The sequence below is a fragment of the Acomys minous genome (genome assembly GCF_964271855.1).
Source record: "Acomys minous genome assembly, chromosome: 11".
In the NCBI taxonomy this organism is placed as follows: Eukaryota; Metazoa; Chordata; class Mammalia; order Rodentia; family Muridae; genus Acomys; species Acomys minous.
The window spans coordinates 68,854,168-68,866,989 of NC_140492.1; the positions used below are offsets into that span (position 1 = coordinate 68,854,168).

The window sequence follows — 12,822 nt, forward strand, 5'->3', positions numbered from 1 at the left end:
GGGAAGTCTGAAGTTGTTTCCCCTTGTATACCAGGGTTCTGCCAGCTTTTTACCTGTCATTGTTGAGTTCTGGTCCCTCTTCCTGAATATTACTAGGATTAAGTAAATAAAAGCAAAATACCATAGAGATAAAAGGGAGGAAGCAGAGTAGAGTCTGGGGAGGGAGTAAAGGCTCAAAAGACAGGGAGTAGGATGCCCTCTTTGTCCAGAGCACTGACTCTGCATGGAGGTACAAGACCAAGAGAAGAAGCACAGTTTGATGTGTTATTTTGAGGTGGTGACAGGACTCTATGAGCAGCTGTAAGAAGCCAGGCAGGTAAATGCGTAGGAGTTAGGGGAAGAAAAGGGAAAGTGAGGCAGTCACATTTGAAGCGCCCACTCTCAGCCAGGCACTTTCACACACTTCTGGGTGAGCGTTACCACCCCTAATTTTCATCTGAGAAAGCTCTAGATCAAAGCCGTCAGGAAGTAACACGCTTCTCTTCACCTGAGCTCCTGTGGGCACTTTTATTACCTCAGGCTCAACTTCTCAAACTTGAATGTGTCTTGGAACCTTCCAGAGGGCTTGTTAGAACACAGTCTGCTCGACTCAACCCCCAGGATGCCTGATTCTGGCAGATCTGAGGTGAGGCCCAAGGATTTGCATCTCTAACAAGTTCCCAAGTAAGAAAGAGGCAGCCAGTTCAAGATCACGCTCCGGGAACCACTGGTCAATGGAGGGCAGACTGTGGTGCACTTTGGAATCACCGGGGACTGTTCCAGAATAAATGTGATGCCCAATTCGCATGGTAATGCATTTTAATTTAACGGATGGGGCCACAATCTGGACACCAGCGCTTTGAAAAGCTCCTCGGGTAAGGCTAACACACAGCAAAGTTTGGGAACCACAGACATAGCCACACTCCCTTTTGATGTTTATCACTGTTGTCCACCTCCGCCGCCCATTCCCTAGGCCACAGATAGTCTGCCTCTGACCAGCTCTGCTCATAGCACCTTGACCACATGGTACTCCAGTGTCTCACGACACCTCTGCTAGAACTTGCCAAGCCTCCCGTTTGTCTCCTTTTCCTGCCGTCCCTTCGTGTCTTTCCCCCATTCAACCCAGACTTAGTGCTATAGTCACCGCGGTTGCAGTCTGCTCACAGTGGACGTGTTGATTGTGTCTGTGTGGAGTGAAGACCTTGAGGGCCCTGTAAATCTAACTAAAGACAGAGAACTCCAGAGAACCTTCTGGAACTAATGTTTGGTCTTTGTTGCCATGACTAGCAGCTAACAGTTCTTTTGAAATATTACTTTTTGGTTATGACACAAATATTTAAAGGAACACTTGGGGGGGGGAAGCATAAAGAAGGAAGAGAAATTAGCATTAGTTTAGTTTTCCAGGTCTCACCATTGTTAAGATTTTACTAGTTTGTCGTTTTCTTATATGCATCGTCTTAATCTAGTTCAGAGCATGCTACTTAAGTAAGCTCATCTGTTGATATCATAATTAGTTATTGCATAAACATATTTACAATTATTAAATATGTGTGTTGTGATTTTAAAACAAGGTCTCACATAGTAGCCCAGGCTGGCCTGGAACCCACTTTTAGTCCAGGCTGGCCTTGAGCTTACCACAGTCTTCCTCCTCCAGACTCCTGGGTGCTGGGATTATGAGTGTGAGCTACCATAACGGGCTTGTAAATATTTTAATGGCAGCAAAAGTTTCCATCATGTGGATACCATATTGATTGTTTACCTGTTCTCGTGCAGAAGGAAGTGTGGCAGTGGGGTTATCTTTGTATAAATGATGCTTCAATGCCTGTGTTTTCATGAAGTGGGGTTCTGCCCATGATTTCTCACACAGTCCCCCAAAATTAACAGAAGACACAATGTGAAGCCTTCAGACTTATTTTACAGAAGGCAAATTATTTTCTTCCCTTGTTGTAACATCTTGCGTGTGGAGGAACACATACCGTACCTTCTTTTACCAAGCCCGTGGTTTGTCGCTTGATGCCAATAAAGACTGTAGATCTGGGGGTGACATGGTCAAATGGTGTTTATAGAACTGAATGCCTGAGGCTGAACAGGTTGGATGGAACCAGTGTTGTCCTTGCTGTCCTGCCCCTCGCTTCCACATCTTTGCCTCTTCAGCTCCCTACACCAAGTCTTCCTCCTTTCCCAGAATACAAATGTTAGGTGTTCAGGGTGTACACTGCGCACAAAGCCTTTTTCACCAAGCAATAGGAAGAGCAGTGCTGGAAGGCCTGGCTGACACCCTACACAAACGTATTCCTGGTTTTAGACAAGTCTCTGAATAATAGTTCTCTTTAGAGGGGGGAAAAAAACCTATATACTATAGTTACTTGAAATGTCTAAGTGGGTTTATTGCTGAGTTAGCTTTTCCCTCTGTCCTGGGCCTCTCAGCGCCATACTGACCACGTCTCTCCCCAGCATATTCTCTTGTCTTTCTCCTCCCAACCCAGAAAACCAGCTTGGCGTTCAGCAGTCCTTGAGTGTGCTCGGTACCCACTCTCTGCACCTTACCCACCCAGTGCTAGCTCCCCACACATCCCTGATCTCCCAGCTCAGTGCGAGCGTTTTCTTGACCCATGTCCGCTTCTCCTTCTTAGACAAGACTCCTCCAGCAGTAGAACACCTAACACGGTGCCTGTCGCCAGCTCCTTAGCAGTTCTGTGACTGGGTGGATGAATCCTGCTTAGCTCAAGTGCACAGACAGACATTCTATCGGAGACATTAATGAGTGGAAAAGTATAGAGACAACTTGAGCGCGACACGATCGCCAAACTCACTCTGAATCATTGGTACCCAAGGTAAAACAGACACCTGGTATACCAAGCTGTCCCCATCCTGGATATCTGTGTCCTAAACACAGAATCTAAACATTCATGTTGTTTGTGCCTAGACACTGACTTGCATTCTGTTCTCCTCCAGACTTAATGCATACGTAAGTATGTCTGTCGTAGAGGAAGGAAAGAGAAGTTAGGTGACGACAGAACTTTTTTTTTAAAGTGTGACACAAAGAAAACTGAAACCATGAGCTATTTATAGTTACCACACAAAAGGATGGTCTTGATGTTTAGTTACTTTAGGAAAGACTGTAAACTAGATTTCTTTAAGACTTTCTCAGTAGGCATTCTAGAAAGTTGAAAGGAAGATAATTAAGCAATAGAGGGCAAACAGCAGCTACGTCCTGCAGTTGGGGGCTAGGGCTAGGGGGGACAGACAACAGCCACCTCTGTTATGCCGGAGAATGCATATTCAAAAGTGAGATGACACCAGCCTAATAAAGCCCCCAGCCCCTTCCCCCACGTGTGCCCCCTCAGTCCCCACATCTGTGCCGGCCCCTCCCCCACCTGCCCACTCGCTCTGGTGAGATCAGCCTTCATTACCGCTCTTCCAGAGCCAGGAAGCAAGGTAATGTGTGGGAAGTAAGTGATAGCTGCAAGGTAATGTGTGGGAAGTGATAACAACTCTAAAGCCATTCAACGGGAAAATTTGTTAAAAGACCAAGACATTGTAAAGCTGCAAGCACTTGAGTCTATTAAGTCCTCTGCTCCTTAGAACATTTTGTTACCAGGGCATGTTTCAAGGAGGGAAAACACTGAGCCATCGAGCTCTGTCAGATACCCGAAGCCTGCTACAAAGCGCAACATTTTCTAAGGTGTCTGTTTCTGCCGAACAACTTCTAAAAAAGCCTTTGCCTTCCCTTTCTTCTCGTCTCTCCTATCACAACACAGCTCCCTGCCCTTCTCACCCCCAGAAGTGCTCTATTGCATTTCTCTCCTTCCTCATTTTCTGCACCCTCTCCTCTTGCTTCCTCCCACCCGGCCTCCCGCCCCTCCTCCAGCCTAAGCTGTTTTCATAGACACTATTAGACCAGCATAGTAAGCTAAGACTCCGCCATGATTATTCAACCCTCTATGGTGAGGGAGCTAATTAAGTGACTGGAGAGTTAGACATTCATTGCTGATTAGCTCTAAACTCCTTCGGAGAGCCTGAAGCACTGTCCTAAACAAACCTTACCCTTTTATGGCTTCTTGTCCCAAGTCCAAATGAGATGGAGAGCTTAAGGAGACAGTATCTTTTCAGGGATGTGAAGAAAGGTGAAATGGAGGAGAGGGGAGTGTGGATGGGTGGAGAGGGGAAAGCTATGTGCTTTTCCCGGAAGATTCCGCTTGGGTATCTCTTGGCAGCTAACACCCTCAGATCAGGCTTTGGTGTTGGCATGCTCACTGTCAGTCCAGTACTTGGTTGACTGTCTTCATTAGATATACATTTATCCATGGAGTGTTTTGGGAACAGCCATCTTCTAAACAAAAGAATAGCTATTTCCCCACTAGTCTAAAACAGCATCTTTAGAGGACAGAAGTCATTTGATGAACAAGCAAAAAGCCTTGAGACAGTTTTCTCTCTGGTGGCTGTCGGTGGAATAGTAGTAGCCAGCCTCGCCCTCAGAAATCCTACTCTTGTTCCCCTAGCAAAGGGACTAGACTCTTCTTTAGACTCTGAATCTGCATTTTTTTAAAATTGGTTTATTGAGACAGGTTTTCTCTGTGTAGCTCTGGCTGTCCTGGACTCTCTTGATAGACCAGGCTGGCCTCGAACTCACAGCGATCCGCCTGCTTCTGCCTCCCAAGTGCTGGGATTAACGAGGTGTGCCACCACGCCCAACCCAGCAGTTGCATTCTAGAGTGACTGTTGGACCTAGCTTCCGACATTACCCCTGCCACCGCTCTCACAGTGGAGAATGGAGGCAAAAACCCAAGCAAAAATGGATCACACCTCCCAGGCTGGGAAATCGGACGCCACTACCACCGTTGTAGGCAATTGATCCTGTGGTGCGGAGCCTGGGATTCGTGTTCCTCTACCTCCTTTTTCACTGTGAGCCACGGTGATCTGACGTAGGGGAAATACACTTCTCCTTTGCTCAGCTTAGGCATGGGGGGGTCTTGATAGGGGTCCATGATCTCCCTGAGGGTATCCACAGAAGGTGGTTCACCAGCAGCTAAGCACAGACCAAATTCGAGGTCATTAGCCATCACTCATCACTAGCAGTGCTAACATGTTGCCCTGACATTAAGAAGAATAAATTATAGACTCTTCAAGACTCCTTCTTGCCAGGCGTGGTGGCACACGCCTATAATCCCACCACTCAGGAGGCAGAGGCAGGCGGATCTCTGTGAGTTCGAGGCCAACCTGGTCTACAAAGTGAGTCTGGGACAGCTAAGTCTATACAGAGAAACCCTGTCTCAAAACACCAAAAATAAATCAATAAGTAAATGAGTGAGGAAGTAAAAAGATTCCTTCTTATTCTAGTCCCAAACCAATATGTCTCTAGCTGCTCGGTTGCTGTGTTTCAGAAAGAGGTGGTTTGTCGTTTGTGATATGCTGTATCTGAAGAGGCTTCTTGACAGGAGCCTGTTCATTGGATACATATTAAGCTTCTAAATCAAAGCTTAAAAAAGTATAGCCTGGCATCCATTCACAGAAAGGTCCATCCATTTCTTTATTTCTTCAGTATATGAAAAACCTCTTGGGTGGAAAACAAAAGGGTGCAGGAAGACATGGGGTGGCCGTCAAGGGACCAGAACTTCTGCTCAGACTATCTTGAGTGGGAGAGGAGAGGACGCATGCTCTTTGCTGTTCACTCTTGCAGACCTCAGCGACCAGCTCCTTGAAGTGGTGGGTCTAGAGGGAGCCATGGAGATGGGACAGATCTATACTGGCCTGAAGAGTGCGGGTAGGAGGCTGGCCCAGTGCTCCTCTGTTACCATCAGGTAAGTCCCCTTGGTACCCAGCCTCTTCTGGGGATTCCCCACATCCTTGAACATTCAGGCAGGTAATAAAATAACTAGAAAGCTATCTTTGGATTTCAGGCTAAGGTTGAAAAGTTGAGGAGAGAAGCTTGGCAGTATTTATAAAGAAGACAATATTCTTTAACTATATTCCTTGACTATATTAGTTAGTACATTGCTGTTAGATATGTATTTTTTCCCCAAATATCTGCTCAGCCCATATGGGTATTTGTATGTATGTGACTTAAGGCATGACCATTTGGTGTTGGCTAACCAGTGGTTGTGCTCTTCCCTGGGGAAGACTGTTTCTCCTGCTCGCAGCATTCCTTAGTGGCCTACAGTTCTTAGTGTAGGCTTGATGGCCCCTGAGCTTCCCCCATCCCCCCCCCACCCCATCCACATTTGCATGTCCATTGGTGTGGTCTTTGTTCGAGTCTTGAGCAGGCAGCCATATTGGTGAGATTTCATAGGGGCAAGCCCTTCTGTCGTTTCCAAGAGATAGGATCTTCCCAGCAAACTCCCTGTTCCTCTGGCTCTTACAATTATTCTATCCCCTTCCTTGCTATGAGCCTCAGGTGGAGGAGTTAGGCTACGGCGATTTTTGTAAACAGGATATGGTGCAATCAATGCTCTCGTCAACTGGAGGCTGCATCATCACCTATGCTCTGAAAATGACCTGGGACATAAGCAATGCATACCATAAAGTTGAGGGCACCAGAGCCCCAGTTCTTTGTCTTTTTCTCTTTACAATTTTAAAATATTAAATATATGTCAGGGGTCACAGCTTCTCCTACATACACGGGATGATAGACCCCCGCATGCCTTTATGTGTTAAACTGTTACCATCAACAAATTTGTTGTACTGATCAAGAAGGCAACGGGGTTTTGGGACCTAGGCTGCTACTGCAGTTCTAGACAGTATGAGGTCTGGTAAGGGGTTGTCCAACTTTAGTTCCCATTGGTTAAATTTTTTCCCATCAGCTTCTTAACCTAGCTGCTTCAGATGTCCATGTCTTCGTCCCTTTCCTTTTTCTCTCTCTTGTTCTAGATCGTATCTGTTGGTTTGCCTTGGGGAGTCTCCTAGAGAGCCTACTGGGTTAAAGGGTTTCCCAGAGGCGTTTGACTAAAGAACCTTTCTCCCAGAAACCCTGAGCAAGTGTCAGTGAGAACAGAGTTGAGGAGTCTGGTTTTGGTCTTTCCATCATCCCTCAGCCAGACCCCTCCTGAGGTTCTCTGAGCGTCTGTTGCTCAGTCCTCTCATCGTTCCCTATATCTGTAACACCTGTCTCTTCTGTTCCCTTTTTCCGCATAGCCCCCTTTTTCCTCAGGGCCATTGCTGTGATAGGGACCCTTGTCTTCCGGATCAACCTCTGCAGCCTTGGTCTAGGAGTCCTAAAACTGATGGGGCCAGTTTGCCCACAGAGTATCACAGCCATAGCTTTTATAGAGGACAGAGAACGGTGTTGGCTGCCAAGGAATCTCAAAAGTTAGGTATGACGGAGGCCTTTTCCAGCAGCCAGCAGATCAATTTCCAGATGGAGTCAGAGGGGTGGGCGAGCTAAAAGCCTCATCCTGCTAGCCTCTCCTCAGATGCTTCTCTACCCATAAGCACACAAAGGCCTCCTTTCTGCTGATATTTTGTTGTTGTTATTATTATTAGATTCCGTGCTTTTCTTATGAAATATACTCAGAGTACACCAGAATATCAGTATATCAGAATAGCGTTGCCTCCCCTCCCGTTTTGTCATTTCAAAAATAGGGAAGCTACCAAGCTCAGGTAGGGGCTTCCTGTCAAGTGGTTGGTGACTGTTCACATGCCCTTGAGGCCACTAGAAGGACTGTCCTCCTCAGGACTAAATAGAGTTCTACAAAGCCCATTTGCCAAAGAAACTTCTCTCCTGCAAGAGAGCAACATTTTCTTCTCACCTCTGTTCCTGGCTGTCACTTTCCCGCCACAGCCACAGTGTATACAAACCTAGAGTAGCCTGCCTTTTGTAGTTGAGTGCATATGGTGATAACCTCTCTAGCGTAGCGGTGTTGCCTCTTGGATGTGTGGCCATCACTCATCCAGTCTGGAGTGCCGGTCGCAATCACTCATTCGATGGGGACTGCCGGCCTTTTCCTTCTCCAGAGCAGAGCTCGGCATGAGCCACTTTCCCTCCGGCTGGTTGCTGGACTGAAGTAGGACTGCTCAGCAGCGGGGCTGCCATGTTTAGCGGCCAGTTTTCCAGGTGGTCATGGCTTTTCAGTGGGCCCAGGACAGTTTCTCCGAGTGTGGTCTGAAGACAGAAGCCAGAGAAATGACTATAGTAACTATGAAAGCACAGCTCGCTAGGCCTGTCCCGAGATGTGCCCCTTCCTGTCCCAGAGATCGGTTTGAAGATTATATTCTTAGAAAGTTCCCCCTGGGTCCCATGGACCCCCTCTAAGTGAACAAGTGAGATCTTCCCACTTCCTTCTCGGTGGTGGGTGTGATGTTGAGTCTCCAGCTCTGAGGGTCTCACCGTGTTTTCCTTGGTTTGGGGATGGCGCTTCTAGGACCAACAAGCTTCTGCCGATGCAGGTAGACGGAGAGCCTTGGATGCAGCCGCGATGCACGGTAAGTCTGCCAGTCTCAGAGGTGAGAGTGAGGAGTGTGATGTTGTTTTACTCCTTGGAGATGCTGACTTAATATAAAAATCACTGTATCTCACCCAGGCATGGTGGTGTATGCCTATAATCCCAGCAGTCAGGAAGGCAGAGGCGGGCAGATCTCTGTGAGTTCGAGGCCTGCCTGGTCTACAAAATGAGTCCAGGACATCCAAGGCTACACAGAGAAACCCTGTCTCCAAAAAGAAAAGAAAAGAAAAGAAAAAGGCTGGGCTGGAGAGATGGCTCAGAGGTTAAGAGCACTGACTGCTCTTCCAGAGGTCCTGAATTCAACTCCCAGCAACCACATGATGGCTCACCACCATCTATAATGTGATCTGATGCCCTCTTCTGACATGCAGGTATACATGCAGGCAGAGCATTATATACATAAAAATAAATAAATCTTTAAAAAAATAAAGATGCCTAACTCGGGTATGGTGGCGGACACCAGTACTCAAGGAGGCAGAGGCAGGTGGATCACTGTTAGCTCGAGTCCAGCCTTATCTACAAAGCGAGTCCAGGACAGCCAAGGCTACACAGAGAAACCCTGTCTCAAAAACAAACAAACAGAAGATGGCAAGGCCCTCCACAGCAATGGCTCAGCATTCAACAGTGTCACTGTTCTCACAGAGGACTCTAAAGTTAGCTTCCCCCCCCCCACCCCACCCCCCCCCCCCCCCGGGTCAGGTCACTCGGGACTAACTACACCTCAACTCCAACTTCCAGGGATTCAACAGCTTCCTTGGGTATCTGCACTCATGTGTTTATATGCACCCAAACATATGCACACACACACACACACACACACACACATACACACACACACACACACACACACACACACACACGCGCGCGCGCGCGCGAATGCACGCACACACCTTTTTTTTGGTTTTGTTTTTTGTTTTTGTTTGTTTGTTTGTTTGTTTGTTTGTTTTTGAGACAAGGTTTCTCTGTGTAGCCTTGGCTGTCCTGGACTCACTTTGTACACCAGGCTGGCCTCGAACTCACAGAGATCCGCCTGCTTCTGCCTCCTCTGTGCTGGGATTAAAGGCATGTGCCACCACACCTGGCTCACACACACACTTTTTAAATAATTAAAATAAGTTATTTTTTTACAAAAATGGCTGGAAGAAAAAAAATGCTTTTCCTATGTGGCTAAGTGATATCCAAAGACAGGGCTGCCGTTCATTTAAATCCAGATATTGAGTTTTTTAAATAGGCAGATCCTTCCCACACCCTCTCTCAGTGTTACTCTTCAAAAAAATGGCCGGGCGTGATGGCGCACGCCTTTAATCCCAGCACTCGGGAGGCAGAGGCAGGCAGATCGCTGTGAGTTCGAGGACAGCCTGGTCCACAAAGCTAGTCCAGGACAGGACAGCCAAGGCTACACAGAGAAACTCTTGTCTCGAAAAACCAAACCAAACCAAACCAAACAAAATATAAAGATAAAAGCACAACTCTCTGTGAAAAATGCTGTTAAGTCCAAAAGCTTATGTGTAAAGAAGTAGCACCCTGCATGGATGTAACAAAATGTCACAGCATGGCCAGGTGGAAGAGGATGTTTCTCACAGGTTTGGTTTCCCTCTGAGAACTGAGCTGAGGGCCTTGCCCACTCAAGGCAAGCACTCTACCACCGAGCTCAACCTTGGGTTTATTGGTTGGTTGGTTGGTTGGTTGGTTTGAAACAAGGTCTTGCTGTACAGCTCAGGTTGACCATGAACTCAGCCCAACATCTGCCCTCAGACTCCTGGAGTTCTAGGCAGAAGCTACCAACACCACCATACCAGTCCACACTGGCGGTTTAAACATCTGAAGTATATTTTCTAGCCCCTCTGGAGGCTGGAACCCAAAATCAAAGTCTTGGTTTCAGGTGTGGTCTGAGTCTACCGAAACTCGTGTCCTTGTGTCCTTATACAAAGGGGAAGAGAAACAGAGCACACATAAAAGAGGGATGGTCTCACAAGGATGCAACAGGAAGATGTTTCTTAAAATATACACCTAAAACAAAGGGACATATAATATATGATATGTGTTATATATTGTATGTGTGTTATTATACATAGGAGCTAAATACAATCCTTTACCAAGCATAAGAAATCAAATGAAAAATAATGAAAGACAAAGTAAATAACATTAAGCACAGCAAAATCTAGGACTTGTTCTTTCGACAAGGTAAAACTTCATTTTAGACATGAAAAGCTGGTATAAGGAACAGTAAAGTATAAAAATCATCTAGCAAATGTAATATAAAACATTAATGTATAGGAAATGGCATTATTTAATCCTAAAATAGTATATAATTTTGGTTCCAATAGACAGGAACAAAAATTGAAGGAAATCCAACAATTAAAATGAAATAAAGGCTGCTTTCAAAGACCTCAAAACAGATGAATTAGCTAGCAGGGAGAGAGTTCACAAGGCCCTATCCTTCCCTGAGGATCGATACATAGTTAGTGGTTTGCAGTGAAGGCAAGACATTGGTAAGTCAATGGTAAGTTGCCTGCATTCCTGTAGGTAACTCCTCACTTACAGTCCTGTAAGGAGTCCTAATTAGACCCAATGGTCTGACAAAACAAAAGGCATGAAAGTAGAAAGGAAACGTTTTGTGTGGATATTAGACCCTAGATGGCTTCCCTACGCAGAGACCATTTGGTTGTGTAAAATGCTTTAAGGTACCATAACTGGGTAGATACCAACCCTCTAGGCCATCTTGCTATCCCTCACCTATGTGCCCCAAGTTACTTGCCATATTTTTCCTGCCTGGGCTACTTCTGTTCCATTGGGGCCAGCTCTCATGGCCACCTGCTCATAGACCTTACTGCCCTATGGCAACTTCCTTCTCTCTGCCTTCCTCTCCTGCTGCTACATCATCCTCTTCCTCCTCCATCCTCCTCCCAGCCTCATGGTCCCTCTGCGATCCCAAGCCAGGGAACCTAAACCCCGCCCACTTCTCTTCTGCCTGGTTACAGCCTTCAGCAATTTTATTAACCAATTAACCCTAAATTAGGCAGAGCAAGATTTACACAATAAATACCAGTGGACCTGAGAATGTGCTTGGGGGGGTGGGGGGACAACCAGATCTTAGGGACCAACATTTAGCATTAGAATATGTAGCACCTGACCAACCCCCAGAAGAAACTAGCTGAAAGAAGAAGGAGATGAATGGAAATGTCACAGTGAGGGGCTGGGGACAGGGGTCAGTCAGTAAAGTGCCTGCTCCAAAGCACAAGACCTGATTTTGAATCCCTGGCATTGTGATGCATGTTTGTAACCCCTAATGTGGGGAATCAGAGACAAGTGGGTCCTTGGACTCTCTGGCCAGCCCAGCCAACCAAACAGTAAACTATGGTCTCAGTGACCAAATCTGTCTCAAAAAGATAAGAGAGAGTGATAGAAAATACCTGATTGATATCAACCTTGGGCCTCCACAGGCATGAGTACACACATGCATGCATGCGTGCTACACACATATGTGCACACATGTGTACTATACCTCTTACACACATGTATCTACCCCCCACACACAAAAGAACTGACATGATTGAAAAGAGTTATACCTAAAGATAGAAAAATTGTTGAACAATAAAATATGAATATGATGTAAAAGTTCAACCCAAAGTATAGGTAGATCAGTATAATATGTCAAAAGGACCATTCAACCCCGAGGACATAGCATAGGAATGGAAAAGGAAGCCTGCTCTCATGGCTTTAGAGAGAAAAAGTTACATGACAGATAACATAGGTAGATGACCAAAAGTGTTCAATTATATTCAACATTTCTTTTATTAAAGATTAATTTTAATCCTACATGTGTGTATATGAGAGGGAGAGAGAGATAGACAGACAGAGACACAGAGAGAGAGAGAGAGAAGAAGAAGAAGGAGAAGAAGAAGAGGAGGAGGAGGAAAAGAAAGAGGAGGGGACAGATGCTTATATGGCATTGGATCTTCTGGGGCTGGAGTTACAGGTGGTTGTGAGCTATATGTGGGTACTAGGAACTAAACTGAGGTCCTCTGCGAGAGCAATAAACCATCTCTTTAGCACAGGGTTTCTTTTGTTTGTTTGTTCATATCTCCTGTCCTGTCTTGTTTTGAGACAGGGTCTCCCTAGGTAAGCATGGCTGGCCTAGAACTGCTGTATAGATCAGGCTGGCCACAAACTCAAAAAAAAAAAAATCTGCCTGCCTCTGCCTCCTAAATGCTGGAATTAGAAGGGTGAGTCACCTCACCTGGTAACAGTTTTCATTTTTATAGAGATCCATAGAATAACTAGCCGGGAGGTGGTGTTGCACACCTTTAATCCCAGCACTCAAGAGGCAGAGGCAGGAGGATCTCTCAGTTTGAGCCTGGTCTACAGAGTGAGTTCTGAGACAGCAAGGACTACACAGAGAAAT

General features: G+C 46.1%; 1 protein-coding gene across 3 annotated transcripts in view; it reads left to right on the forward strand.

The window, feature by feature from the left end:
* DGKG (diacylglycerol kinase gamma) overlaps positions 1 to 12,822 on the forward strand; it is a 195,765-nt gene that overhangs the window by 173,288 nt on the left and 9,655 nt on the right. For all 3 annotated transcript variants that reach the window (XM_084802209.1, XM_084802210.1, XM_084802211.1), the window contains 2 exons: positions 5,660 to 5,780; positions 8,337 to 8,397. In XM_084802209.1, the coding sequence (XP_084658335.1) occupies positions 5,660 to 5,780; positions 8,337 to 8,397 (182 nt within the window). The remainder of the gene's footprint in view (positions 1 to 5,659; positions 5,781 to 8,336; positions 8,398 to 12,822) is intronic.